At 54.7% G+C, this 27,305-nt stretch overlaps 1 protein-coding gene across 6 annotated transcripts in view; it reads right to left on the bottom strand.

Annotated features, from left to right (window-relative positions):
- Window positions 1–27,305, bottom strand: part of COL27A1 (collagen type XXVII alpha 1 chain) — a 145,652-nt gene that overhangs the window by 70,986 nt on the left and 47,361 nt on the right. For all 6 annotated transcript variants that reach the window (XR_014016173.1, XR_014016174.1, XM_081238098.1 and 3 more), the window contains 9 exons: window positions 26,895–26,948; window positions 26,417–26,461; window positions 23,389–23,442; window positions 22,484–22,528; window positions 14,444–14,497; window positions 12,138–12,182; window positions 4,005–4,058; window positions 3,297–3,341; window positions 5–58 (listed from right to left, as the gene is read on the bottom strand). Coding sequence is in view for 4 of the 6 variants with exons in the window: in XM_081238098.1 (XP_081094224.1) it covers window positions 5–58; window positions 3,297–3,341; window positions 4,005–4,058; window positions 12,138–12,182; window positions 14,444–14,497; window positions 22,484–22,528; window positions 23,389–23,442; window positions 26,417–26,461; window positions 26,895–26,948 (450 nt within the window). In the remaining 2 variants the exon portion in view is untranslated. The remainder of the gene's footprint in view (window positions 1–4; window positions 59–3,296; window positions 3,342–4,004; window positions 4,059–12,137; window positions 12,183–14,443; window positions 14,498–22,483; window positions 22,529–23,388; window positions 23,443–26,416; window positions 26,462–26,894; window positions 26,949–27,305) is intronic.

Raw genomic sequence — 27,305 nt, forward strand, 5'->3', positions numbered from 1 at the left:
TTACCTTGTCTCCTTGGAATCCGGTATCTCCTGACACACCCGGAACCCCTTGTTCACCCTAAATACACACCAGCAAAGAAGGTTACGATGGAGACCACGGTGGGTTCTGGAATTCTCCCCGACATCCAGACCCACTGGGAGGGTACAGCTCTGCTGAGGCTGTTTCCAAAGTCGATCTGCCCAGCAGCAGCCTTGTTACAGAAAAGGGCAGCTCCCAGCCCTGCCCTGCCCCTGGTAGGGAAGGTAGGCCCTGGGGGGACAAAGCCAGCTTATGTGCAGGTCTGCCTGGGGTTGCTCACGTGGCTGAACATTCCACTAACAGAAACTAAACTGCCCAATGTCACGTGGCCTTGTCAGGAGAACAGACACTTGAGGGTCAAAGGAGCTGTGCCTTGATCTCTCAGCCTCCTCATCATCAACTGATGTCACACAGAGGAGCGTGCAGCCTGGACAGTGGCCCTGCACCACTGAGGGTTCTGAGTGCTTGCATCTGTTGTTTGATATTTTTCACCACCGGGCTGTGAGCTGTCATTTCGTCCTTCTGTGGGAGTTTCTATGCCAGCAATCTGCTTCGGTCTACTGTTAATTAGCTGCTTTTAATCAGCTATAGCATGAGAAACCGGAGCACCTGGTTAGTTAAGACTATGTGTAAACAGCGAGTAAAGTGGTCTCGAGTTAGGTCTGGGTGTTTCTTTTCTAAGATGACACACTGCATGGGCTTGGTGACACTGATTCTGGCTGCCGGAGGCCTCTTCTAGTCCCTCCCTGTATTCAGCCACATCCTGGTAAATGAGCTGTCGCAGAACCAGATTGGGAGATGTTTCTCCTTGGAGCTGGAACTGTCTCACACAGCCCTCATCATTTCCAGCTTTCCATGTTGGTACATTGGCCCCAGGACTCAGAAAACATTCACAGCCCTGGGAGCAGTTGGAGGAATGGGGAGAAAAACCCAGGAAGAACGGAGAACCTTAGAGAACTCATGTTGTGCAGCTAAGGCCATGATCCAGCAGAACTTCCTTGGTAGAACAAAAGCCAGAATTTTTTTTTAAATAAAAAAAAAGTTTAACTTACTTTGGTTTTTCCAGTTTGGAAAATCTTGTACAATATCCCAGAATTTTAGGAACCAAGGAACATTTTTTTTTTAATGTCCAAAGGAGGAGTAAGATGGTTTAAAAAACAAAGTTTCAAAGGCACCTAAGAAATCAGGACAATGGATTTGGAGGAAGCTGGGCCTGGCGCAGGAGCCTGGGTTCCAGAATGTGCTGCCATGGGTGGGGAGAGGGAGCCAGGTTGTTGTGAGTGGGACTGAGGCCAGGCTGGGTCATGGACAATCTGGGATTCTGGGCAGGAGGACCATGGAACATGAAGGGGTGGCTCCATCACCCCAGGGGAGGGCCGGGGGTAGGGTGGGAGTGAAGAGGGGCTGATCAGAACCCTGCCCCCCGAAATATTAAGACCCTGCCCCAGCCAAAGGGGCAGAAAAGAGATTTCTTTTGCTTTTCTTATTTTTCTTTCGTTTCAACGCTTAAGACTTATTTGAGTTTCCTGAGATCTACGAACAGGAAAATAACTTTCTCCTCTTTTCTTTTTTTTCCCAGTGCTTCCACCTCTCTCAGTGTCCCAGGCACCACCAGTCAGCAAGCCAGCCCGAGTTCTATGTAACACATTGATTGCCATGTTCCTGAAGAAACAGTGAGCTGGAGGCCAGCTCTGCAAAGGGCCTATAAAAAGCTCCCTGCCTACACTCCGATTTCCCCCACTTCCTTCCCCTCCTCCATGACTTCAACATTTCCAGAGTGCTGATGACTCACACCGCAGGGTAAACAGGTAGCTGTGGGGAAGCCCCACCTCCAACAGAAAGCCCCTGCATCTCCAGAGGGAGGGCCGTGGAAGAGGGGGCTTAGCAAAGGCAGCAGGGCAGAGCCAGGGGGCAGAGCTGAGTCGGCCAGGCAGAGGGAGCTGCAGCTGGAGGCTTGGGCGTGACGGGAGGAGATGGGAAAGGGGGAAACAGATGAGAAGACTGGGCTGAGCTCGGCACGGCCAGGTACCTAGGGGTGGGAGTGGGTGAGACAATCTGGGGTGCCCACTTCTGCCCAGCAGCTCTAACTTTCTGAGTCCAGGGTCTGGGCTGGCTCCAATAGATCACTGAGTTTCCTTCGATGCATCTCTTCTCCTCTTTGGGTCTGCTTCCCCGGCTGTGAAATGTAGGCACCGGAGGAGGTGACCTCTAAGGGCCTCACTGGCTCTGCCCTTCCGACCTCAGTCTTGCTTCGTGGTGGAGGTCTCTGTCGGCAGTGCCTGGGTTCAAATCCTGACACTACTTACCAGCTGTCTGTGCTCGGCAAGCTTCCTATCTCACAGAGGGGTGGAGGATGCCCGGGCTAAGCCCCGCAAAGCACTCAGAGCGGGCTCAGCGCCGGTACCTGTTCCTGTTCCTGTACCTGTACCTGTTCCTCGGATTTAGGAGGAGAAGAGTCATCTGAAGACAGGTGCAGAGGCAGCCTGGCCCCGGTAGCAGCTGAGCAGCTCTTATTGACTCAGGTATGGAACCTGGGATGTTGCCAGAAGCTCTCCCACACTCCCTGAGCCAGAGGGGAGGGCAGGGAGATGGCCACAGGGCAGAGCACAGGGGCACCACTCCCTGCCCTCCATGTCTCTTGGCTCAGATGCTGCAGGACCCAGGCCAGGTGCTGCCCCATGCTGGGCCCTGGGGTCCCACCTACCCACCTCCAGCTCTGGTTTGGCCCGGGGTCAGTTCAGCAGCAGGGCTGCGGAGGGCACGTGGCAGCTGGCAGGAAAGCAGGTGGGAGCTCAGGGGCCCGTCCTGGCTTTTCCGTTGCATTTTCAGACTCTGGGATGGGGCTCCCTGTTCTCATCTGGGCGGCTGATGTGCATCTGTTTCCTCCTACGCCTGGGAGGGGTCTCTGGACCCCCCATCAGCCCTGCCCTGGGGCCCATCATCTCAGCACCGCTCCTCCCCGCCCACCCCGTGTTCTGTGGCTTTGGCCTCAGCTTTGCTCCCCAAATTCGGAGACCTGCCTTACCCTACCCCCGACCCGGGTCTCAAGAGCCCCCCACACTCTGTCTGCCAAGGTCTGCGTGCCTCCAGAACCATCTTCCTGGGTCCCACCCAGAGTTAACAAGGAAGAAGCTGGGGAGCGCAGATTTAGCGGGGCCAGAGGGGAGGCAGTAAGAGTGCAGGGGAGTGGACCTGGCAAGAAATCAGCAGCAGCGTCGAGGCTGAGGGGGTTCGCATGCAGACAAAACACAGTGCAATAAGGGAGTATTCAGATCACCTTATCACCTTTCAGTCCGGGTTCCCCCACGTTTCCCATCAGTCCCTGCAAGACAGAGGCCAGGGTTCAGCTGTGAGGGACGTTCAAAACCCCACAAGTCAAGAGCCCTGGCGTAAACCCACTGGCTTGCTGCAAGACCCCGTGCTGGAGGCCCCAGCCCAAAGGGCAGTGGTGTGGACTGCAGGACCATGAGAAGGGGCAGTTGACTTGTGAATCGCAGTGCTCTGGACACATCCAGGGGAGAAGGGTGCCGATGGGGAGAGATGGGCTTCATGAGCCGTGTCACACGCTTGGCCAAATGGAATCATCCCTGGAACGTGGTCTGGGCAATTTTAGCCCACCTTTCTCCTGCACGCCCATCCTACTCAGGGATGTCCTGAACTCACTGGCTCGCCATTATATAGAGTTTCTGTGCTCCTGGTAATGGCCCCCACTGGACTTTCAGTGCCCTGAAGTCCAGAACCAAGTCTGACTCATGCACAGCTGGAGGACTGCTGTCCAATGAAGATGTCTGGCATAAATGACATGCGGCCGATGACCGGCTCTCAGGACTGAGAAGCACTGAGCCCCTGATCTGCCACGTTCCACCCCAGCCCCCCTCTGAGTGCCCCCCAACACCGTATCAGGGTAGCCTTCCTTCCGGGCTGAAATGAGTCAAGGGGTTCCCGGCTGGGATGAGACTCGAATTAAGGGACAGCTCTCGTTTACCTTCATGCCCTTGGGTCCTGGGTAGCCAATTGGACCCAATGCTCCCATGTCGCCCTGGGAAGAGAAAGAGAAGAGGAAGAAGCCATGAGAGCTGGCTCACAGGAGGCTGGACCTGGGAAGGATTTCGAGGACGCAATCCCCCTGGGTTGACCTTGTAATTAGGCACGTTCATCTCCACTGAAGTACCGGAGTCAATTTCACAGAGGACCTCTCCCAAGTTCACTTCTTGATTGCTGTCCCGTTTACCACTCCTTTCCACCTCCTATTAGATTCTTTACATCCCATACTAGTTAAGGGACTCAGGGCATTTCACTGGGCTTCTGTGGACCTCGATCTCCTGACCTATAAAATGGGGACAATGATCCCTCGCCCTGAAAGCTGTTATGAGGGTTAAATAAGCACACACAGAGGCTTCGACTCCTCTAGCTTAGTGAGGGGCAGGAACTTTCTGCTTCCAGAAGCTGGGCCACCTCCTTGGGACAGCAGCAAGGAAGGGGTGGGGCTGTCAATCACAGACACCCGAGGTGCAGGTGGACCCTGTAGGACACTAAGAACAGCGGGTAGGTCCTGGACCACAGGCTGGAGACCCAGCGTCAGATCAGATCAGACTGTCCAAGGCGAGAGCAGAGGAGGTCCTAGACCCTGGAGAGTCACGTTCCCTTCACGGGGGGCCTTCACTGAGGGCTGGGGAAAGGCCGGGAGGCAGTGAGGGTAGGTCGAGGCCAGACCCCCTGTCCCACCTCTCCTCTGCTGCTCACTCACTGTGCGATTTCGGGGGTTAACCTCTCCGTGCCTCAGTTCCCTCATCTAAAACAGGGACTAATACTCTGCGTTTCCTAGAGTTGTTTGGAGAAGTAACTGACTTACATGTATAAGGTACTTGGCACTGCCTGGAAGCATTTTTGGTGGTTACAACTGAAGAGGTGCCATTGGCATCTCGTGGGTGGAGGCCCCACAGCAAAGCATTAGCTGGCTCTAATGTCAGTAGCGTTGAGGTGAGAAACCCTGGTCTAAAGGGAAGGGGTGAATGGACTTTCTCTAAACAAGCCCACCCTCTTTCCCTGAAGTCTCGTTCTCACTTCCTGCCCTCCCCCATCACCACTGCCCTCAGCCACAGCCATCACAGTAAGCGCCCCCCCAGAGAAAGGGAGCCCCTGAAATAACCTCTTCTCTCCCTTGTCCATCCTCTGTGACCGATCTGAGTGTCTGGCTGCTGTGTGAGCCCAGTCAATGTGCTTCACCTCTCTGGGCCTCAGTTTCCCACATCCCTGAATCAGGCTCCACAGAGGCGCCCTGACAAATGCTGTGAAGCATTGAGGAACCAAGGCTGCTCCAGGTGGCCAGGTTCAAGAATGGGTTCCTGTGGGAGCTGCCTGGAGACAGCTCAGAGGGAGGCTGGCAGGGAATGAAACGTCACGTTCCTGCTGACTCCTGCGTATGGACGGGCCGAGGAGCCTGTGCAGTGGAATGTCCCCAGGAGAGAGACAGAGGGAGAGACGTGGAGCGCACAGATGGCGACAGCAAGGCCTGGCTGAGGCAAATGCAGATTCTCACCCCCCGCCCCCCTGGACCCACCTGATCGGGTCAAACCAAACCTAGCTGAGCCTTTGCCAAGGAACTCTGCTTGGAGTTCCCATCAAGTAACCCTATTAAGAAAGCGGGCTCTCAGTTTAACAGGTGATGATAGCAATACAAACGACACTGGCTGGTAAGCACTGTGTTACGCACTTCACATGCCTCAACTCCGTTACTCCTCACGACAGCCCTTCATGGTCCGTCTGCTACTCTCCCCATCTTACAGATGAGGAAACTGAGGCTCTGAGAGGCAAGGGCTTGAGCAAATCACAGAGCTGGGCAGAGCTGGCATTCACACCAGGCAGTCTGTCCCCAGAGCTTCTAAGCAATTCTGAAGTAATCTTTGGAGAGGAGAAGCCAGGATCGCTGGCCAGGGAGAGCCTGGACTGAAGGAAAGCCGGCCCCTCAGAGAAGAGCATTTCAGCAGGAGGCTTTGGCTGCGGCTCCCCCCTCCCTCTCTCTTCCTGGAGGAAGGGAGCAAGGGGTGGCCACCCAGCGTTCCCCGTGGTGCACAAATAAACAGACTAGGCCCTGCTAGCGCAGTTGGCTCCAATGGGGGCCGGGGCCTCGAGCAGAGAGGACCAGCCAGCAGCTCCAGGAACACAGGCTCCCTCTTCCCCGCTCCAGACCTGACGGCGGCTTGTTGTGTGGAGGGTGAATTCAGTACAGGCCCGACTGATGCCCATGTAGGTACCACACAGCCCGGCGTGTGCGTGCCACCCCTGCGAGCCTCTCCAAGGGGGTCTGTGTGTGGTGGAGGCGAGGGCCAGCGTGGCATCCCACCCAAGAACCCGTGGAAAAGGGGCTCTGGCTGCAGGGCACACAGGGAGAAGGTGGCCGCTTGCTCAGGGCAGGTCTTCTTCCTGTGGGCAGGATCCCCACGCTGGACTATAAAAGCATTTGGGGGAGAACAGAGAAAACCTCAGGCCACATTCCCCCCAGTTCAGCCTGCAGATACCAGTCTGCTCCGTGCTCGATACCGTCGCGGGTGGCTTGGCCAAGTGACACACAATGTCACGTCCCACGAGAAAGAACAGTGAGTCATGCCTGTAATCGGGAACCTGTTTCCATGTTTGCCTAAACTCCCAGACCCTCCTCCACACACTCTGCCCTTCATCTCGTTGACTCCCACCAAGAACACAACCAACCATCCACATCTGTGACCACCGAAGGAGCTCCTACTGTGTGCCAGGCACCACACCAGACACTTCCCAGTCTCATCAGCTCTGTTCAGACGCTCACCAACTGCTCACAGTAACCCCATGAGGTCAGCACCATCATCAGTGCCATTCCATTTCACAGATGAGAAAACCGAGGCTCAGAGCGAGGTGAAGCAACTAACCCAAGACTATGCAACAAGCAGGGGACATAGGCAGGGCCAGAACAGGTCTGTCTGTCCGTCTTGGCCCACAGACCATGCTCACAAGCCTGGGATTGACTCTGTTTACTCTAATAAAGGACCCAAGGACGCCTTTCCTCATTGCGCTCACTCATAAGTGACAGGGTGTGAGGACAGGCTTGAGATTCAAAAACAGGCAAGAGTCCCACTCCGGCGTCCCGTGTGCCGGAAAGCATCCAGGCTGGCGTTTGCCCAGGACCCCTGAAAGAAAACCTAGGGGGCTCCCATCACCCACCCTCGTGGGTGCTGGCAGAGCTCCCTTCCTCCCTCGCCCATGCCTTACCTTCCTGCCCTGCTGTTCCTCTGCAGCCGGGCCATCCTTGGCCACTGCCTCCTATACTGAGTGCTCTGCCCGGAGCTCACATTGACCTCCGCCCTCACCACCAGCATCACCTCCCTGACCCCACAGGCCAGGTCGGGCCCCTGCCATCACGTCTGAGCCTGACGTGGCTTTCGCTCATGGCCTGTTCCATACCCAGGACCATTGATGCGGGTGCCTATGTGGCCACTGCCTGTCCCATGCCCCAGAGGAAGCCCTCACGAAAAGTGGCTAAATCAGTGGGTGAAAAAGAAGCCTGCACACTACTCTCATTTACAAACCCTCTAGGTTAAAATCTGGCCACAGTGTTGCCTGGAACTGCCTTTTAAGGCAACAAGGCCTCTTTCCAGAAACTCTGATGGGAGTCAGCCCCCTGGGGACAGGACCTGGGAGCTGTGGCCAGTCCCGGCTCCTGTGTGGTCTTAATAAGCACCATCTCTCACAGAGAACAGCCACTGGCACTGCCCAGTCCACACTCTCACATACTCTCTCCATTCGTGGAACTAGATGCAGCGGTGAAGTTCACGAGCTGTAAACACAGGCTGAGCTCCAGCTTGACAGCTGGGTGACCTCGGGCAGGTGCTTCAGCCTCTCTGAGCCTCGGTTTCCTTGACTGTACAATTGTAATCCCACTTCCCACTCAGAGGCCTGCTATGATAATTAAATACCTAGCACAGGACCCAGCACACAAGGGTTTGGTCAATGCCAGTTAGTGGGGTTCCTGACCTTGATTTCTAGACAAAGAAATAAAGCCAGATGATCATTTAGTAACAGCGTATGGTAGACTTGTCCACTATATCCCACATGCTGGCATTTGGCCAGATCACATATTCTTTGGGTCTCATTAAATGGAGAAGCCAAAATTCCCTTTGTGTCGCTCAGAATAAAAAAGACAGAAATTTTCTTTGTTGAGCAGATTCTGGAAACAGGCACACTTTGCTTGAAGCCCAGCCAAAGGGTTTCAGTTACTCAAAGGGGGCTGTTTCCAGGCTGTCTCTGCAGAGGGCCACCAGCGGCTGATGAGACTGGGGTTACACAGACCTGGGTTGCAAGTCCCTAGCTGGTGACCTCAGGCTCCACTCAGCCTCCTCATCAGGGTGACCAGGCTGCTGCCGCCCGCCTCAAGCGTCTCGAGGCTCCCAGCCTAATGCGTGTCAAGCACACACAGAGCAGAGACAGAAGCTCCATACATGTTAATCTGTCCTCCTCACCCTTCCTCCCGCCTGCAAGGACCCAGGGGACAGGGGAAGTTTCGACTTCAGTCTGCATGCAAATTGCTTCAGCTGACTAGACAGAAGGCATTGTATAAATCTGAAGCCCCACTAAAATGATTATTTGTATGTGGAATTCCCATTTGCTCAGCTAAAAACCCACATCCTCTGGAAAACCGTATGTGACTCACGATCCCTCTTCCCTTTAGCTCCTGGTTAGAAAATTCCTTTCCTCTCCAACTCTTTGGGGAAACAATTTTTTTCCCCAAGCACAGAAGCTGCTGTCCCCAAAAATCCAGGTCAGGAGGGGGTGCCTTGGGTGGGAGAGGGCACTGGCTTGGAGGAGAGTGGTGGTGATTTGGTGGGTGCAGGTCTAGCCCTGTGGCACCCTCAGGCACAAGGGAAAAGGAATGTCACCTTGGCACCAAAGGGGATTTAAAAACAGGAAGCGAGACTGAAAGTGGCCAGAGAAAGACATAAGGCAAGGGCGGGCTGGGGGTGTGGGGGTGGACAGCAGCTCTTTGGAAAGGGGATCAGGAGGGGGTGCAGGGCCTGAGAAATGCAGCGACACCCAGGGCTCACTCCTAGCTCAGGCCCCTCAAAAGGGGGGCAGGAAGAGAAGTGCCCTGAACTAGGAGTTGGGGAGCATGGCCTCTGATCATGCCTCCATCTTCTCCTGCCTTGGGTGTGACCTTGACCTAGGGACTCAGTCTGCCCATCTGCCCAATGGGATTCTCCCAAGAGGTACTGAGCACAGGGTTGCCAGATTGAGTGAATAAAAATACAGGATGCCTGGGCTTCCCTGGTGGTGCAGTGGTTGAGAGTCCGCCTGCCGATGCAGGGGACATGGGTTCATATCCCGGTCTGGGAAGATCCCACATGCTGCGGAGCGGCTGGGCCCGTGAGCCATGGCTGCTGAGCCTGCGCGTCCGGAGCCTGTGCTCCGCAATGGGAGAGGCCACAACAGTGAGAGGCCCATGTACCGCAAAAAAAAAACAACAACAACAAAATAACAGGATGCCCAGTTAAAATCTGAATGTCAGATAAACAATCAAACAAATGAATGATATTTTAGTATAAATGTGTTTTAAATATTGTATTTGAAATTCAAATTTCACAGGGCATCTTATATTTTATCTGGCAGCCCTAACTGTGGAGAGCAAAGGGGAGCAACGGTGGGAAAGGGCTTTGTAAAGAGTCAGGAAGGCCAAGGGCTATGACGGCATAGTCTCCAGGATCTGCGTGCATTTGGCCAAGCAGTATTCTTGCCCCTCTCAGGATCCAACATAGTGGGCGCCAACAATGACAAATAGGCACATGTGCCAAGGATGACAGCCAAGATACGTAAACATCCCTTCAGAAATGCTTTAGGGACGGGGATCATATAGCCTGAAGAAGGAGCCTTGGGAAGAACAGACAACAACCATCTTTACATCTTGAACAGCCTCTCTCAGGGGCAGGGAGATGAGCTGGGCTCAAAACACAGGAAAACCCTGCACAATGAGAGCTCTGTGAACGCGGATGGGCTTTCACAGGAGGGAGCTTCCAACACCAGGGTGTTCAAGTTGGAGTTTAACGACCGTATGACCAAAATGCTCCAGAAGGGAGTCCTGCTGAGCTTAGCGAAGGTTGGACCAGTAGACTTCTGAGATCCTCATAATGTCAGGTTCTCTAACACTCATCACAGATATTTCTTTTTCCAAAGCATTCAGGTCAGTGCCTTGTGCCAAAGAAGGTGCTCAGCAAAGGACATCAGGGATGACAAATGTATGACTCATGTGTTGACACTTCCTCACCCCAAGCCAAGGCAGACATCACCAATTTGCAACACCCTCTCCCACTAATTTCCAATGTGACTTTGAAATCTTTCTCAATGCAGCACTCCAGATGGCTGCTACCAGGCATAAAATATCTTATGTGTGTGTGTAAAACACTACGACTACTACTACTACTACTACTATTACTACTGAATCACTACATATTAACAGTACTTTATTATTAACAAGTAATAGTAAAATCATTCATATTATGATTATTATTAAATTTATCATTATTATTATTATAACTAGTGCTTCTTGAGTGCTTACTATGTACTAGGCACTATATATGTACTAGTTTCCTTAAATCCTCACAACATTCTCCCAAGTTAGGTACTAATATTATTCCCATTTTAAAGATGAAGAAATTGAGGCATGGGGGTGGGGGGAGGGGTAAAAAATGTGCTCAGAGTTGCAATTAAATGAGTGATAGAGCTAGGATTTGAACCCAGGTGATCTGGGTGTAGGGACTACCTTCTTAATCACTTGACTGGACTGGACCGGGTGTGTCTGTGGTCCTAACAAGAGCGGGAGCGAAGATCCCATCTTACAGAGTGGATCCCTGAGGCTCAGGGAAGTGAGGCCGTAACTGAAGACCACAGAGCCCAGAGGAGGCGAGGCCAGGATTCAGACACAGGTTGATCTGACCTCCACCCCGACCCTGCCTTGGTTCTGCTCCCACCCACCTGAGCAGGAGCACATTGCCCACGGGAGCCTCTGGGCCCTCTTCCCAGGACTGGTCTCCCCTGAACAATAGGGCAACCCAACTCTCCAGGGCCTTCTCCAGCCTCCTTCTCGATAGAATCTCTTGGCACAGTTGCTGGAGTAGCCAAAGTTGGCAGCCCATTTGTGAAACTAGGGAACGGTCTACTTGTGTAAGCCCCTCAGACTCACTCCCCATGAGGTATGACCCCAAGGACAGAGGAGAGGGGGCATGACTCTCAGGGAAGCTCCTAGACTCATTTCCCAGGCTCGGGCCTGTCACTGGCTCTTGGGGCCAGGCCCAAGGTCAAGACTAAGCCTCTGAAGGCCCAGCGTGGAGCCATGGTTTTGGCTAATAGCACCACTCCACAAGGCTACCCCAACCTGGATGGAGTTAGAGGTCAGATTGCCTCTGACCTCCCCGCGTACAGGCCTCTCTCGGTCCCGGGCACACCAGGAGACAGTAACAATAAAGAATATTTAAAAATAACAATATTATAATAAATGAATATGTACTGAGTGCTAGACCTTGTGCCGAAGACAGTACAAGCAATGCCTCATTTAATCCTCACAGGCACCCCAAGAGGATTCTACCACCATACCCATTTTACAGATGAGGACCTAAGGCTCAGAGAGGGTAAGTGAATTGGTCCAGGTCACACAGCCAGGATGTAGCAGAACTGTGACTTGAACTCAGGTGGTCTGGCTCCAAAGTCAGTGTTCTGAAAAGGATGGAGAAGACTGTCCAGCATGGCCCAGAGCCTCAGCTCCTCTGCCAGTCACTTCCTTTGTCTGGACCTGAAGCACCTCACCTGTCAAATGGGCACACGACCACCTGCCTAGACCTTGCTGCAGAGCGATGGACAGGCAGCAGGTGTGAAAGTACATGGCAGTCCCATGCTCCAAGCACCCATCCTCACTTAACTAATGAAGAAAGGGTCTGGGAGAAGGTAGGTGATCCATCTGAAGCCACACAGCAGGGCTTTTTTCCCTCAGCCCCCTTCCTAGACTTGTCTGTCCTGCTCCCCCAGCTCCTCTGAGGGGACTTGTGGCTTGTTCCCCACACCCGGCATCCTGGCCCTCCCTGTCCCCAGGCATCTGTGTACTTACAATGAGGCCAGGGACTCCTAGGGGCCCTGGTAAGCCCAGTTCTCCCTGCAAAGAAAGAGAGACGAAGGTGGTTACTTGCTCTGTGTCTCTCCAGGCCACGCCCTCCACACCATCCTCCACGTGGGCACCTGGTGGAATCCTTTGGAGCTGACCATTCCTTTTTCCTGACTCTCCTGAGCCTGGCCTGTAGTTTGAACGAGACCCTCCCCCGCTCTGCCATCAGCTTTCCACATCTGTAAAATGGGGAGGTTGGATTTCCAAATCCAGTACCTTCCAATTGTAGGTGTGAGAATGGGCAGAATCCTGATCACGGCAATAAAGATGGGCAGGATGCCTGACCCAGATCTCATTTCGCTCTCACTTTACAGACGGCAAAACTGAGGCTCCAAACGTTAAGCAATTTCCCAAGGTCAAGTTCAAGGAAATAACACAGTGGTGAGGGCACCAAGCTGAGAGCCACCAGGCTAGCCTCCCTCTTTCTCTCAGCCTGGAGGTGCTGGGGGCCCTCAGAGAACCCCCCCCACCCCAACCCCCCACCAGAAGGAGGCTCTCCGGTTCCCACCTCCCAGGGCCTCTGAGAGGCTGGAGAGCTCTTGCCTGGGAGTCAGGAGATGTGGCCGTGTGTGGCAGTGTGCAAGTTTCTGTTTCTCAAATCTCTAAAAATGGACCTTCAATTGCTTGCACCAGTAACGACAGGTAGAGGGGTCTGGAGCAAGTTCAAAATGCAAAGGTGTCTCTAGAAATGGTGATTAGAAATAACCAACATCCTCCAGGGGGTTTGTCTTCCTTCATCTGTGCAATCCCAGACGGGAGGTCATTATTACAGCCACGGAGAAGAGGAGGAGGAGAAGCAGCCTTGGCTTTAAAATGAAGGACCCGAGGCTCAGGAAAGGGAAGGGACCTGTTCAAGGTCACTCAACTGTATGGCAGAGCAGGGACCACTCATCAGGTCCTCTTCCTGCTCCTCTGGGCCATGAGTACAAAGACAACCCTGCCCCTCCCCAAGGGCACTTCCAGGATGATGTCACATGTTATAGTGGTTAATCCAGTAACTGATACACTGAAGGAAAGACTCTGCTTTCTCACCTCGGTGCCTTTGCCAGTGCTCCTTCCTCCACCTGGAGTGTCCTCCCACCTCTTTCCTCATCTCAATTCCAACGCCATCTTCTCCAGGTGTCTTCTCTGCTTCTCTCTTCCTCCTCCTTAGCACCTGGGACCTCTTTGATCCCACCCATCTCAACTTCACCTCGTGCAATGGACTAGGGAGATGGCCATGAGCTTCTCCAGGGCAGGAGATGTGCCCCATTATTACCTAATATTTACAACCCCTCCATCCAGTGAACGCTTTTCATAGGCCCAACACCTCCCTGCCCTCTCTCATTTCATTCTCCAACAGTCCTCTGAGGCCGGCATCCGATCTCCCTGATTTACACATAAGGAAACCGAGATCCAGATGGGTGAACTGTTTTGTCCAAGCTTCCATGCCTGGCAAGCGGTGCAGCAGGATTCAAACCCAGGTCCATCTGGCTCTGAGGCCAGGGCTTCAGCCCCGCAGGGAGCCCAGAGGTCAGCCCCAGCTGGGTGAGGCTCAGGGAGCATTTGTGGAATTGACATGAGCACATAATCAGGTGCTGCTTATGGATCTAGCAGCCATCCCCGCCACTGGCACAGCGGGGCACAGCTGTGCAGGCTGGAAACCCGAGGAGAATTGGGGGGACGTGGCAGGTGTTCCAAAGAGCTCTGGACATGGTCTGCACCCCCAGGCAGAGAACAATCTTCCCCCCGCAGGAGCTGGAGCCTGGGACGGGAAGGGAGAGGCGGGCTCAGCTCCCCAGGGCAGGCTGACCTGGTTCCTTCATGGGCCTCGATTATTTACAAACGCTATAAACATGCCTATGCTGGAGATGTCTTTAGAACTCAGCTCTTCCCTCCATACAGGGCCTGCAAACCATCTGCTTCCCCAGGCCCCATCCCATAAACATGTCTAGTGCTTTGTAAATTGGCAGCAGCTCTGGCTTCCCCAGTGGCGAGTGACCCATGAACCTTCCTGAGTCCTTGAGGATGGGACATAGCCCAGGGCTTTGGGACCCGGGGCTCAGTGGGCTGGAAGGCTCTCCTGGTGGCAGCGGGTACACAGGGCATCCATAGCAGACAGGACCCTGGGGTTCAGAGAAATCATGTAGTTTGTCCAGGAGCACCCAGCTCATGGGTGGCCCGGCTGGCTGACCTTAAAGCTTAGGTTCCTAAAACCTGCTGTGTGTTTGCTCCAAATCTCTTTCCTGTACCCAAAGACATGAAATACTTACGGGGTTTCCATCCAGTCCCGGAGGGCCTCTTTCCCCAAAGTCTCCAGGAAACCCCTGAGGGCATGAGAGAGAGCAAACATCTGCAGATGAGTGTTTATAGCAGCGGGTGGCTTTGATCCAGACCTCCAGGGGACACAGGACACATCCATGCAGTCTCACCTCACTCCCTGGTTCCAGGATCTGGGCAGGCTGTGGAGTCCCGAGTCACCTCGGGCCCTCAACAAACTTTCCCCGTAAAGAACATCCCAAGGACCGGCTACTGTGGAGGAGCCCATGGCCAGGGAGCCCTCTTCTCATGGCCTCAGAGTCTCAGAAAAGAAAATAGTACCCAGCTCTCCGGCATGGAAATGCCAGGGCCCATGCTGAGACCCCGTCCTGATGGAGTCTGGGGTCAGGAAGAAGGGTCTACGCCTGGACCACTCACTGACTTGCTGAGAGTTTTAAGAGTCACTCCTTCCCCTGTGGGCCTCAGTTTCCCCATTGGTCAAAGCAGGAAAGCCCTCTGCAGCATTTCCCAGCTCAGACCTTCTGCCATTTTTGTGACATGCTGTTCAAAAGCTACCCTGTGGAATCACAATCCTCATTTTACAGATAAAGAAGATGAGGCTCTGAAAGGGTAAGTGTCAAGGTCATACAGAGTCACACGGATAGGGAGTATCAGCACCGCGGCCACAGGTGAGTTTCGGCAGCCGAGAGAGGCCCGGAGGCCTGGCCCAGGCAGATCTGGCCCTCTCACCCCCTCCGTGACCCCACTCCACGCTCTCTGGGGAGACAGGCAGCTGGAAAAACATCAGCTGTGGGGAAGCTTCTGGTGGCCGAGGAGGGGGAACAACTCCATTCTACTTCAAAAGGAAAAGAAAGTCCTCGAGCTTGGAATTCAGGGAAACCTGTTCTCCCCTCCTTGAATTCAAATCACTGTTTTTCCAGGGAAATTTAATGAAAAACAAAGCACATGTTTTTCTGACCAAGTGGATGCCTGAGCTGTTCAAACAGTAAAGATTCTTCATGGAGCATAATTTGTATCTGGTTTCTAACGCTACCGGGGGAATCCAGTAAGTAGATTAAACTAAAAAGACCAAAGCTAAAAACAAAACCCAAACCAATTACAAAGTCTACATTGGCTGAGCAAAGAGACCTTGAACTGTGTGTGCATCTAGGCCTTTGTCTTGCCCTGGCCATAATACTATTCCCCTCAAATCCCACCTTTGCCAGGAAGCCCTCATGACCGGAAGGGCAGGCATTGATATGGACCCTATAGGAGGCATGGCTTCATTCAGACACCCAAAGGAGGAAACGAGGACACATTAAAGAGATTTGGGCCAAGCCAGTGACTTTGTATGCAAAACTTTACTTGCCTTTGACATTCACCCTTGAGGGAAAGGTTATTTATTGGTCCCATTTAACAGATGGGGAAATTGAGGCTCACAGAGAGAAATGTCACTTGACCAAGGACAAAAAGCAAGTCTGTGGCAGAGCTGAGCATGGGCAAATCCTGGCATGCAGAAGCTGCTCCAGTGTGTGCCTGACTGGTTTTAGAGAGTGGCAGAGGTAGGGGTGTGTGTGTGTGTGTGTGCGTGCGTGTGCATGTGCATGCACCTTCAGATCAAGTTTTTGTGGGGCTACGTCTGACCGTATCTAAGATGCCTCTTCCCACATCCTTGGAGTCCGCCTGGCAAATTCCAGTCCAGCCCCTCTCAGGCATACTGTAAGGTAGAGAGCCCTCTCACCTCCTGTGGCAGGAGACATCAGCTGGGTGAGCAGTGGGCAGGGAAGGCTTCTGAAGGCATTGAGCTACTGCTTCTGCCTTTGGGGGCTTGGCAAGAGAGGACGATCCCTCAGGGGACAAGGGGGATGCTGTCTAGCCGGGCACCTGGCTGACTCCACGTGGCCTACAAGGAGCAGAATTTGGGGAGTCCATGCTCTGTTCTCCAAGTTCAATGTCTGGAGACTCGCCCGGGCTCGCCTCCAGGTTGACTGTGTGACTGCGGGCAGACCCTCACTTGACCCTCTGTCCTGCTCCGGCTGGGGGCGGGTGTGATCTCTAAGAATCCTTCAGCTTGGCCCAATCCCTGGACAAGGCCTGGGAGGAAGGAGCCCGCTCCCTGAGGTACAGGAATGCCCATCCCCCGGCCCCACCGCCACCAGGAAGAGAGAGATCCTGACAGCATCCCCCAGGCACCAATCCTGGCTGCGATACCCAATATAATCATACCCAGCAGCCACCACGCAGGTTCAAACCCACAGGTCTGCAGTCAGGGCCACTCCAGGTTGGCTCAAGGACTCCTCTCAGACTCAGTTGCCGGCCCAGCTTCCCCTGTGAGGCTTTAGAACCAGTGCAACCCAGTGACAATCCTGGCTCTACCATCCACAGGCCTCTCCAAGCCTCGGCTTTCTTTGCTGCACAATCGGGGTACTGAGACAATGAGCCGAGATGCTGGATGCCGGGCAAGTCCCTGGCAGCACATGGAAGCAGCAGCAAGGTGAGGGCACATCTCTGAGGCATAAGCAACGGAGAGACCATCAGAATGGCCAAAACTCCCAGGAGAGGTACTTATGTGGACAAAATGCAGCCTGAGTATAGCCAGTGGGTGATGACGGGGTGGGGGTGGGGGGGTGACGACAATGACAGAAACAGCAAACTCTTAACAGCCCACTGAGAGAGGGCTTATTATTGGTCCCATCTTAGAGAGGAGCAAACTGAGGTCCAGAGACGTTAGGGAACTTGTCTGAAGTCACACAGCTATGGAAGAGCAGAACTGGGATCTGAACCCAGGCAGCCTGACTCCAGAGCCCGATCTCTTAGCTACGAATGGACCATGAATACACAGAACAGACTAGAGCAAGCTCGTGGTCTCTCAAGGGCTCACGAGAGCCCTGGGCTAATGCACAAGAGGGAACGGCATTACTGAGGCTCAGGACTGGTTCTGCTTTTATGTGCTCGGTGGCCTCATACCCGTCTCCACCTTGTCTCCCTTCCTTCGGAGAAGCCAAGCAGATGACCTCTAGGAATCCAGGGTAATTAAGAACACAACAGTTGGAAAAAAGGGCTTTAAAAGAGCTGGAACAGATCTGTGATTGGAATAATCATAGATGGTCTAGGCTGGAAAGACCCTAGGTGTTCCTGACATCAGCACCTCCTTCTGGAGGCCCAGAACCTGCCCAAGGCCCCGTCAAGCTGCTGGCCTGCTGCAGCCTTCCACCCCTGAGCAACACATCCCGGTTCCGACACTCGCCCCCGGCCCTGACGCTTGCTCCTCTGCAGCGCAGAGAGGCGGCCGCCGAGATGAACATGCACCGCCACGTCCACCCGGCCTGCTTCTCTCTGTCTGGCCGTGCCCGCCTGTGCGTGGTCCCAGCCGGCAGCAGGACCTTCCCGTGCAGGCCTGAGCTCCTGGCTGCAGCAGGCTGGCCCGAGGCCCAAGGAATGGGCTCGGCGTCCTGCCGGGCCCCAGCCACGTGGTTTCTCCACTTTGCCAGGTCGGGCCCCCCTGGGGAACTGAATGCCTCGTACTTTGAACAGAACAAGGCCCAGGAGGAGACAGAACCAGGATCCAGGGCGAGACTCCACCTTCTCTCTTGGCTACAGCAATTGAGAGGATTAGACGAGGGAAAAAGGAATGGTCCTCATAACCACATCTGCAGCAGGATGCCGGAGGCAGAGTGGGCCTCTGAGAGCCCTCTCATCTAACCCCTGCCCGCAGCCAATGTCTACCCGACGGTCTGCTCCAGAAGGTGGGATGGAGGGGCAGGGATGCATGCAGCCTCCAGGATCAGAAGTCCTGCTACGTCTTGAAGACTCAGCCCCACCCCCCGGCCTGCAAGATGGTCAGTCCTGTCCCACCCACCTGACAACTCACCTGCCCAGCTTCCCCTGGGCTGAGGAAGAGGTGAGATGTTTGTAATCCAGCCTCTGGTAAACTCTAATGTGCCATCACACGCTGGTTCAGTACCAACAGTGGGAATCCGTAATAACCTCTAGGAAGAGTCTGCAGAAGGATCTTGGAGTCCTCTTTACAGGGTTTACCTTCTCCAAAGTCAGGAAGTTCCTGCACAGGCTTGACTTGCATCCTTCCTACTGTACTTGACAACAGGCTGTATCCTTTTCTAGAAGATGCGTGCTCTCTGAGTGTGCCAACAGGGAAAGACCCCTTGAGATCCAACACCCTTTTCTCAGGAAGCTGAGCATGTTCTCCCCCTGCCTTCTGAGAGTCACCTGGGAATCCACCCACAAATCGTCACCTCGGCGGGCAAGGAAGACAGAGGCAGGGAGAGCTCTCAGCAGGATTCCAGAGTTGCCAACAGACCTGCGACAGCTCTGGCTCAAGTCTGGGACCCTGGGGATCACATCCCCAGCTCACAGCATCACCACCAATAAGAACCTTCATCTGCTTTGTCCTCAGTTTCCCCATTTGAAAACCACTTTGCTCCCTGTTCCCCACAGGCTGAGAAGTGGAAAGAGCCTGAAGTCAAAATTGAACCATGTGAGAAGCCCTGTCCCAACCCGGATGGGCATGTGGCCTTGGACAAGTCCTAATTATCCCGAAGCCACACACCGAGGGAGTTGGAGCCAAGGCTGGACCTTTCCAGCTCTAAGCTTTAGGGTCTGCCCGCCTGACTCACTACACAAGACCAGCCTTGGCAGGCCTGGCCAGAGGCCATGAGAGAAGCTGTGAGCAGGAGCTGGTCTTGCCAGGCATTCCAGTGGGCTTGACAGTGAAGCCACAGGGTGCCGGACAAGAGGATTTGCTGCGGCGTCTTCCTAGGCCCCATGAGAGACCCTTGGCTGAAAGACATGGCTCAGTCCCCAGCTGTGCGTGTCACTGCACTGTGCCCCAAACAAGCCGGGATAGCCCAGGAGAAACCCTTTCAACTCCAGCCAACTTTGTAACATCTTATATCTGGTCCCCTCCTCGGGAAACCACAACACATTTCACTTTCCAGCGGGTGATGTGAGATGAGCGCTGCGGTCTAAGTTTCCCTTCAGAGGCTGAAGATGTGAACACAGAGAGGAGACGGGTGATGCGGAGAGCACCCTGCACGAGCAAGCAAGGGTCCTCGGTTCAAGTCCTGCTTCTGCCACCCATTTGCTGTGTGACCTTGGGCAAGTTACTGGCCTCTCCAAGATACGTCTGCGTATCTGTCTGATGAGGAAGATGGGCCACGTCATCTCTAATGTTCCTGCAGCTCTGATGTGCTCTGACCTCTGCTGTCTTTCTCAGCTCCCATCAGCAGAAGACTCCCACACACCTTCCTTCCCAGCCTGACACTGAGCAGGCCGTGTGCATGGGCCTGAGGTTTTGCTTGCTGGAGAGAAATGGACTACAGCAAAATCATCACCAGCCCTGCCAGAAATGAGGCCAGCTGTGATCTGGCATGAGGGAATTCAGCTCATTCTCCTGACATTTCCTCTCTGTTAATAAGTGCCTAGAAATCGCCTGGCCCAAAGCTTTGACAACAGGAAAACCCATTCACAAGGAGCCCCCAACCCCATTAGGCAGATCAAGGGCTCAGGAGCACATAACAGGGGGATGACCCTAAAGTCTGCTCAAGCAGCGTGTGGGCCAAGGGCACAGCAGACTCGGCGGCCAGGCAAAGGCACAGACAAAGCCCTAGGGACTCAGTGATATGAAGTATATTCCATACAAATTAAATCATATCTGACGCAGACCTTGCCCATTTGCTGGCCATGTCAGCTGGACCAGAGTCAAGGGGACTTTCACAGCCCTCAGGGGTATTGCGTGGCCATGGGGCTGTTTGGCAGAATGAGGGCGGTTTCTCGCACTCACGCCTGACACCCCAGTGCCAGGGAACTCCCATCATGGAGGCCAGGGTGGAATCTTAGGAAGTTAAAGGCACAAGGCACGGAGCAAAGAAGCAGAAATGAGCTGTCAGTTAAGGGGGTTTAAGTCTGGCAAGTCCTCAGAGGGTCTCTGGGCAAATGGCTTTGAAGCCTCAGTTTCCTCGTATGGAAAATAGGTATAATCAATCTTACCTCAAAGAATCAATGGGAGAACCACATGTGGTTCAAATACCATGCAGGTAAAAGGGCCTCAGTAAGTGTTGCCTTTTTTTTTTTTTTTTTTTTTCTGGTCTGTTTTGGCTATAGTGCTGTCCCTAGTGCCACACTCTGGGGCAAGAGGTAAAAGCTCGGGCTGTTGCATTTTAACCCAGCTCTGACTCTCAGAAGCACAAGGCCTTGGCCAAGTCATTCATCCCGACCCTCAATCTCCTCATCTGTAAAGTGGCAATGCCAGGCCCTCTGTGGGGCTCCCAGGATGGGGTCTGAGCAAATCCCCCATGGGTAGCACTGGAGGCAGACCTGGGTGATGGGACAGGGCCCCACTGAGATATTCTAAGTAAGTCAACTGCTCCCACTCTGCAACTTAAACTTTGGAAAAACAGATCCAGAGAGGTAAAGCCACTGGCTCAAAGTCATACAGACCAGAGATCCTCAGCCACCCAAACATCTACAAATAGAAACAATGAATGCCACTATTATATTGAGTTCTTAGTATTTGACAAGCACAATGACCCTACGAGCTAGAAGCTATTATCCTCATTTTTCATATGGGAAAACTGCAGTTCAGAGCCAGTAACGCTCTTACCCCAGGGCCTTTGCACCCACTGTTCCCTCAACCTGGAATGCTCTTCCCCAGATAGCCACATGGCTCCCATTCTTACCTTTTTCAGGTTTCTCAAGAAGAGAGGAGGACTTCCCGGGCCAACTTATCCAACAGCCCTTCCCCCGAGCACTCACGGTTCCCTACTCCATCTTAACACTCAGCACCACCTGACGTTCAACCACTCACCCTTCATTCCCCCATTCAGTCATTGTCAGTCTGTCTGTCTGCCCCTGAGAATGGGAATTTTGTCTTGTTCACTGCTCAGCACCAAGCACAGTGCCTGGTCCATAGCACACACTCAACTTCAATGAATGAATGAATGAGTTTCCTTGCCAAAGGTCACCTGGCTTGAGGAAGAGATCCAGAGGCCAACCCAGCCCTCACAGACTCCAGGTCCTTGCCCTGAAGCCAGAAGCATCAGGTGCTACTCCTCGTCCACATCTAAGTTTCAGATATTAGCCCTCAGGCACAGGGGGGCTGTCAGCCACGGACTGTCCTAGGTACCTCCCCTGTCAGCTCCTTGAGGCCAGGACCTGGATCTTGCTTTTCTCTGAATCCCCCACTTGGCCCCCAGAGGACCTAGATCCCTATACTACAACAGGTAAGGTGCCCATGAACACGCATGCCAACCCTAGAATCACAGACAACCCCCTCTGGGCCACCCCTGAGTGCTCCTGGCTCCCTCCCAGCTGCCTCTCACCGTCTAACCTCCTCCCCCGCCATCCCTTCTCCATCAACCACAAGCAAAGGGACGCCCAGACCTGGAGCTGAGGATGGTTCCAAGCCTAGGAGTTGACCTGCAGGGCGGCAGCAGAGAGCCTTAAGCCACCAGCATGGGCTGGGCCAGAAAGAAAGATGCCTCAGGTACATTCCTGGGTCTCCTTCAGCCTGACCTGGTGGATCGGGGTTCCTGCTCAGCCCCTCTTGTGGTCATGCCTCCTGTGGGTCTACCCAACACCTCACTGCTCTCTGGCCTTGTGTGTACACGAGTAAAACAGATGACACGAGGACAACACGGAGCCTGAGTGTTCTCTGACACAGAAGCACAGATACCCAGCCTAGACCCAGTCTAGGGCAGGCCCCCCAGCGTGGACACTCATGACCCAGACAACCCCCGCCCCCAGACACAGAACTACATTGCAGGGCAATTGCTGGATGCACAGACAGGCTGCATCCCAGAGGGGCCGAGCGTCCACGGGAGCCCCCAGCCCCAGCCAGGCAGCAGCCAGCCAGTGTTCTGGCAGCAGGACACGAGGCCCAGAGAGCCCCCCCATGCACACCCACACACTCAAAGCAGAGCAAGGGCAGAGCAGAGAGAAGCGAAGAATGCCCAGGCCGCGGGTGGACGGGGCCGCGTGGCCAGTGGGAGGTCAGGTTCACCCATAGAATCTGCGTAATAGACACGGAAAATCTTTACCGGCCTACCCATCTTGCCCCTCTTGCCAGGAACGCCAGGCAGACCCTGTAGGGGGAAACAGGGAAGAAGTCAAGACAGGATTCCAGCAGGAGACAAGCAGTGTTGCCCCAAACCAGCCCCTCTTTCACCCACAAGAGGAAGTCACAGAGGGCCTGGCGTCTGCTCCACAAACACAGCAGGCCCCAGTTATCTGCACATCAGATGGGCGGTCCTCTGATGCTACAGAGTCGGGGCCTGCATGCACGTGAGCTGGGGAGATTCCTAAGGAAAGCACCAAGTGCCCGGGTATTCAGCAGATACTCAATAAATGCTCCTTCTGTTTCCCTAAGATTCTCTTTACCCAGCTTGTTGATGAGATTACTGTTGAGTTCCCAAATATGGGCTCAGGCGGGGAGGGAACAGAGAGGAAGGTCCGGAGGCCTGTGGGAGCAAAAGCAGCCACAGACACACATAAACAAATGAGTGTGGTGTGTTCCGGAAAGCTCTACAGAACTGGTGCCTGGCGGGATCTGGCCCACGGGCCGTAGCTTGCAGGCACTTGATCGGAAATACGAAATGAGCCCGTTTCTCACTTTCTGAAAGCTCCCCACGGTCTCAGAACAGAGTCCCTCTCCTGACCTTGGCCCCTGAGTGCTGTATAACTGCCCCCAGGTGCCCCCCGCAGCCTGTCTCCCCACATTCCTGCCTCACACTCAGCGCTTTGACCGTGCTGTTAAACTCGCCAAGTCAGCATATGTCCTGGACTTTGCACGTGCTGTTCCCTGTGTCAGGAAGGCGTCTGCCTTGACTTGTCCCTTTATCCAACTCCAGGGCACCTCCTCCAGGAGGCATTCTGTGACTTCTCCAGACTGGCACCTGGCAGAGGGGGTGGCCGGGTGGGAGGTAAACAAAGAAAGCATACTCACTCGCTCTCCATCGGACCCTGGCAGGCCGAAGAGCCCTGGGAGTCCAATGTAGCCCTAGGAAAGAGCAGAGGGGAGGTCAGAGGGGCCGAGTGGTGGGGTATGGCGGGCCCGGCCCGGCCCAGCCCCCCTCGCTGCCCTCCGGCGCCCGGCTCCTCTTCCTCGCTGGAGGCATTGGCGGCTCCGGCAGCTCCTCGATGACATAGGCCTTGAGGCAAGTGTATATGCCCATGGACTGCATGGTGCTGGCTTCCACGATGTAGTCCAAAGGCACATACCCTCACGCCAGGGAAGGGCGCGGGCGCTCGCAGGGGGAGGCCCGCCCCGCGCCGGGGGCTCTGGGACCTGCGGGAAGGAAGCTGTCTGCCGGGTTAGATGCTAGGGTGGTGCCAAGCCCTACCCACCCCCAGGGACGCTGGCGGGCGCTCACGGCTTCTGCAGTGCCTCCTTCTAGGCCTCGAAGGCCCCCCATGGACGTGGGGCTCGAATCCACCCTTGGGTCCCTGAGTGCATCCGGCGGTGAAAGCAGCTGCCACCCAGGCGTGCTGGCGTCCCACAAGCGCGTGTGCCACTGTACTCAACCCTCTCGAGGACCCTGCTGACTGCCCATCCTCCTCCTCACTAAGCAAGGGAAACTACGGCTCTGGAGAGAAAGCAGCGCAGCTAGTGAGGAGTGGAGTCCAGGTTTTCCGCCTCCCAGCCTTTATCCACGCGGTGCCCTCCGCCAGGCAGGCCCTTCTCATCCCCACGACTGCACAGCAAACGCTTTCAAGCCCAGCTCTGAGGCTCTCTCCTCTGGCCAGCATCCCTGACGCCCCAAACCAGAAGTCACCTCCTCCCTCCACCCCAGCGCCATATTTGCACCTCAGTTAACAGATTTACCACTTTCTGTTCTGTATCTTCATTAGTGGTGTCCACATTTCATGGCCTCATTAGCCTGGGAGCTTCTCAAGAGCAGGGACCTAGCCCAGGGTGCCTATCCCTAACCGTACTCTCTAGATGTTTGTGAAATGACTTACTCAGAATTATAACAAAAGCTAACATTGACTGAGCACAAACTATGTGCCAGGCCCACTTCTCAGTGCTCTGCAAGCATTAATGCATTTACTGGGCCCTCATCACACCCTCAGGAGGTAGGAATTATTAGTCAGCCTCCTGTAGAGGTGAGACCATTTAGGCCCAGAGAGGTGAAGTGATGTGCCCAGGGTCACACAGCTGGAATGTAGCAGAATGTGGTATTTGAATCCAAGTGATCTGACTCCCAGTCCGACTCCTAACCACTTTGCTACACTGTCTCCCACAAACAAGCAACCATCACAGGCTCACAACCATTTCTCCTTCTCTAGAAGTTCAAGAGGTCACAGGGCCTCCTTCTCAGCATCATCTTAACAAGAGACATTTACCGATCCTTCCAAAAAGGGTTTATATCCCAGATTTGCAGGTGATAGACTTGGAGAGATCCAGTGATGTGCCCAAGCTCCCATGACGGGTTAATGGCAGAGCAGGTCTCAAAGGCAGTCACCCTGCCCCCAAACCTGCGCTCTGCCTACTTCATAAACATGAGGCCGGTGGTGGCGGAGTTGGGAGGGCACTCTGAGTGGCCCCGGCTCACCCAGGCTGCTCAGGGCCCTGTGACCCTGGAGACGGGTGTGCTGGGGCCAGACCAGCAATCTCCCCACATGTGGCCTCAAGATGCCACAGCATGGCAAACTGCAAGCAGCCCCAGATGTCATTAGCCTGTCTCGCTCCTCCTGTCCTCCTGGCAGATCAGAGACCTGGGGCTGAACTGGGAAGACCTTCTCCCTGGGCTCAGGAGGTCCCTCTCGGGCCATAGCTTGTGGGAACAGCTGGATAAAGGAAAGGAGGGAGGCCCAGCATCCTAGGACAGGAGCCTCCTCGGGTGCTGCCTTTTACCACCCCTACCCCGCCCCATCATCATCATCATCATCATCATCATCATCATCATCATCATCATCATCAACATCATCATCAACATCACCATCATGATGTCCTGGGGAACTTTCCCACCTCCCAGTCGCTCTCCTAACAGCCGCCCAGCAGTTCCAGGGATTCGGGCTGAGACTGCAGCCATAAATAGCTTTGGCTCAGGCACGGAGGACGCGTCACACTTGACCTGGTCTGACGGAGGACTGTGTGACCCACTTGCTGAGCATTCTTTGAGAGGCAGAGAGCCCAGACCTCAAAACACCTGGGTCCTCATCCCATCCCCACCTTAGGCGTGCTGTGGGAACTGGGGCCGTCGGATCCCCACCATGAACCCAGTTTCCTTGTATATAGAAGAGAGAATTCCAGAAGGTCATTTCTTAGTCTTCCAAACTCCATTTACCCCCATTCATTTCACCCAAACCTTCTCCGCTGCCCCACAGCCCACCCAGGAGGCCCCACCTGGTGGCCCCTCCTATTTGCTTCCAAATTCCTGGTATCCCCATAACCATGCCAGAGGTAGGAATGGATATCACTCCCATTGAAAAGATGGGGAAACTGAGGCTGCTAGCTACTCAGGGTTTGTTCCAGGGGCCTCGATGGAGGGGGAGAGCAGATGTTCCATCAGCCTCCGGGCCCAGGCAATGTTCACCCATCGGGCAGCACTGCCCTCCAAAAAGGGTGGTCCACCCCGTCCTCAGGTGATAGCAGGAGAGAGGCCTCTGAGGATTCCAGTGATGGACAAACTGGCCCAGGCTTTAGTTCCCTAGCGCTTGGGATGTTCTGGGGGACACAGCAAGCAAATGCCTGATTATAGCAGCTAGACCATGGCCTAGCCCCCAGCAGACCTTTGCTGCCCAGTTACTTGGCCATGGGGACCAAGCTGGCTCAAGGGTTCCCTACCACAGGGCCATCCTGCTGTCCCTCTGCAGTCCAGGGAGTGCTCAGGTGGGAGGCCTCGACCCCAACCCCCCCAGCAGACCCTGGGTGGAGGCTTTGCAGCCCTGATCTCCCACCAGGCCCACTGGAGGGACAGCTAATGCCCACCCGGGCTCCAGCCGAGTGGCACTTGCCAAGTCCCACTTACCCGGCTGCCTTTGGGGCCAGGGTCTCCTACAGGTCCAGGTAACCCCTGAAACACAAAAGACAGAGGGGCAAGGACATATGGAGACGTTCTACCTGCTGCCAACAACCCACGGCAAGTCCTGTCTCCTGTGGGCCTCGGCTGCCCCTTCTGTAGAATGGGAGTGGGGTTACACTCGTGTTCTTCAAACTGAGCCCCCAGCTACCCCAGGGTCCCAGGGAGGTGGCTCAGGGGGCGCCTCTGGAGCCCCACCCCCAGAGCCCCAGAACTCCTCTTTCTTCTGTTTCTTCCTGGCATCCTTGCCCTGTTGCCTTCAGAGAAGCTTCCTCGGTACAGCCCCCTTGAACAGCCCTTTCTTCAGGGCCCACCCAGCAGGTGTAGCTGCTTGGCCCCCAGCCTGCCACCTCCCTCTGCCTGGGGGCACCCGTGGCCAGCTTCACACCACCACGGCCACAGAGCTTCCAGAAGCCATATACTGCACCTGCCTGCCAGGGTAACCTTTGGCCCCTGGGCTGCCCTCGGGTCCCGGCTGCCCCTGCAAAGGAACAAGAGAAACGTAAGGAAAGGAGAGACCCTGCCCAGCTCCAGATCTGGGGGCTGGTGGGGGACCAGGGCTTACAATGGACAAAGAGAAGGGCAGGAATGTGAGATGAAATGGGAGGAAGGGGAGGCCATCGGCCTGCTGGGCCCCCAAGCCCACCCCTCTGAGAAACCGGTCAGACCAGCTTGGAGGGACAAAACCCCCTGTGCTCGAAGCCCAGGAATAAGGCCCAGAGGAGGCCTGGCTGGCTGGCTCTCCCACGCTGGCAGCGGCTGCTGTTTGACTTGGGCCGGGGCAGCCAAAATTCCTTCAAACCCCGTGGCGGCGTGTATAATATCCCCTAACATCGCC

This window comes from Mesoplodon bidens, assembly GCF_964165515.1.
Source record: "Mesoplodon bidens genome assembly, chromosome: 6".
In the NCBI taxonomy this organism is placed as follows: Eukaryota; Metazoa; Chordata; class Mammalia; order Artiodactyla; family Ziphiidae; genus Mesoplodon; species Mesoplodon bidens.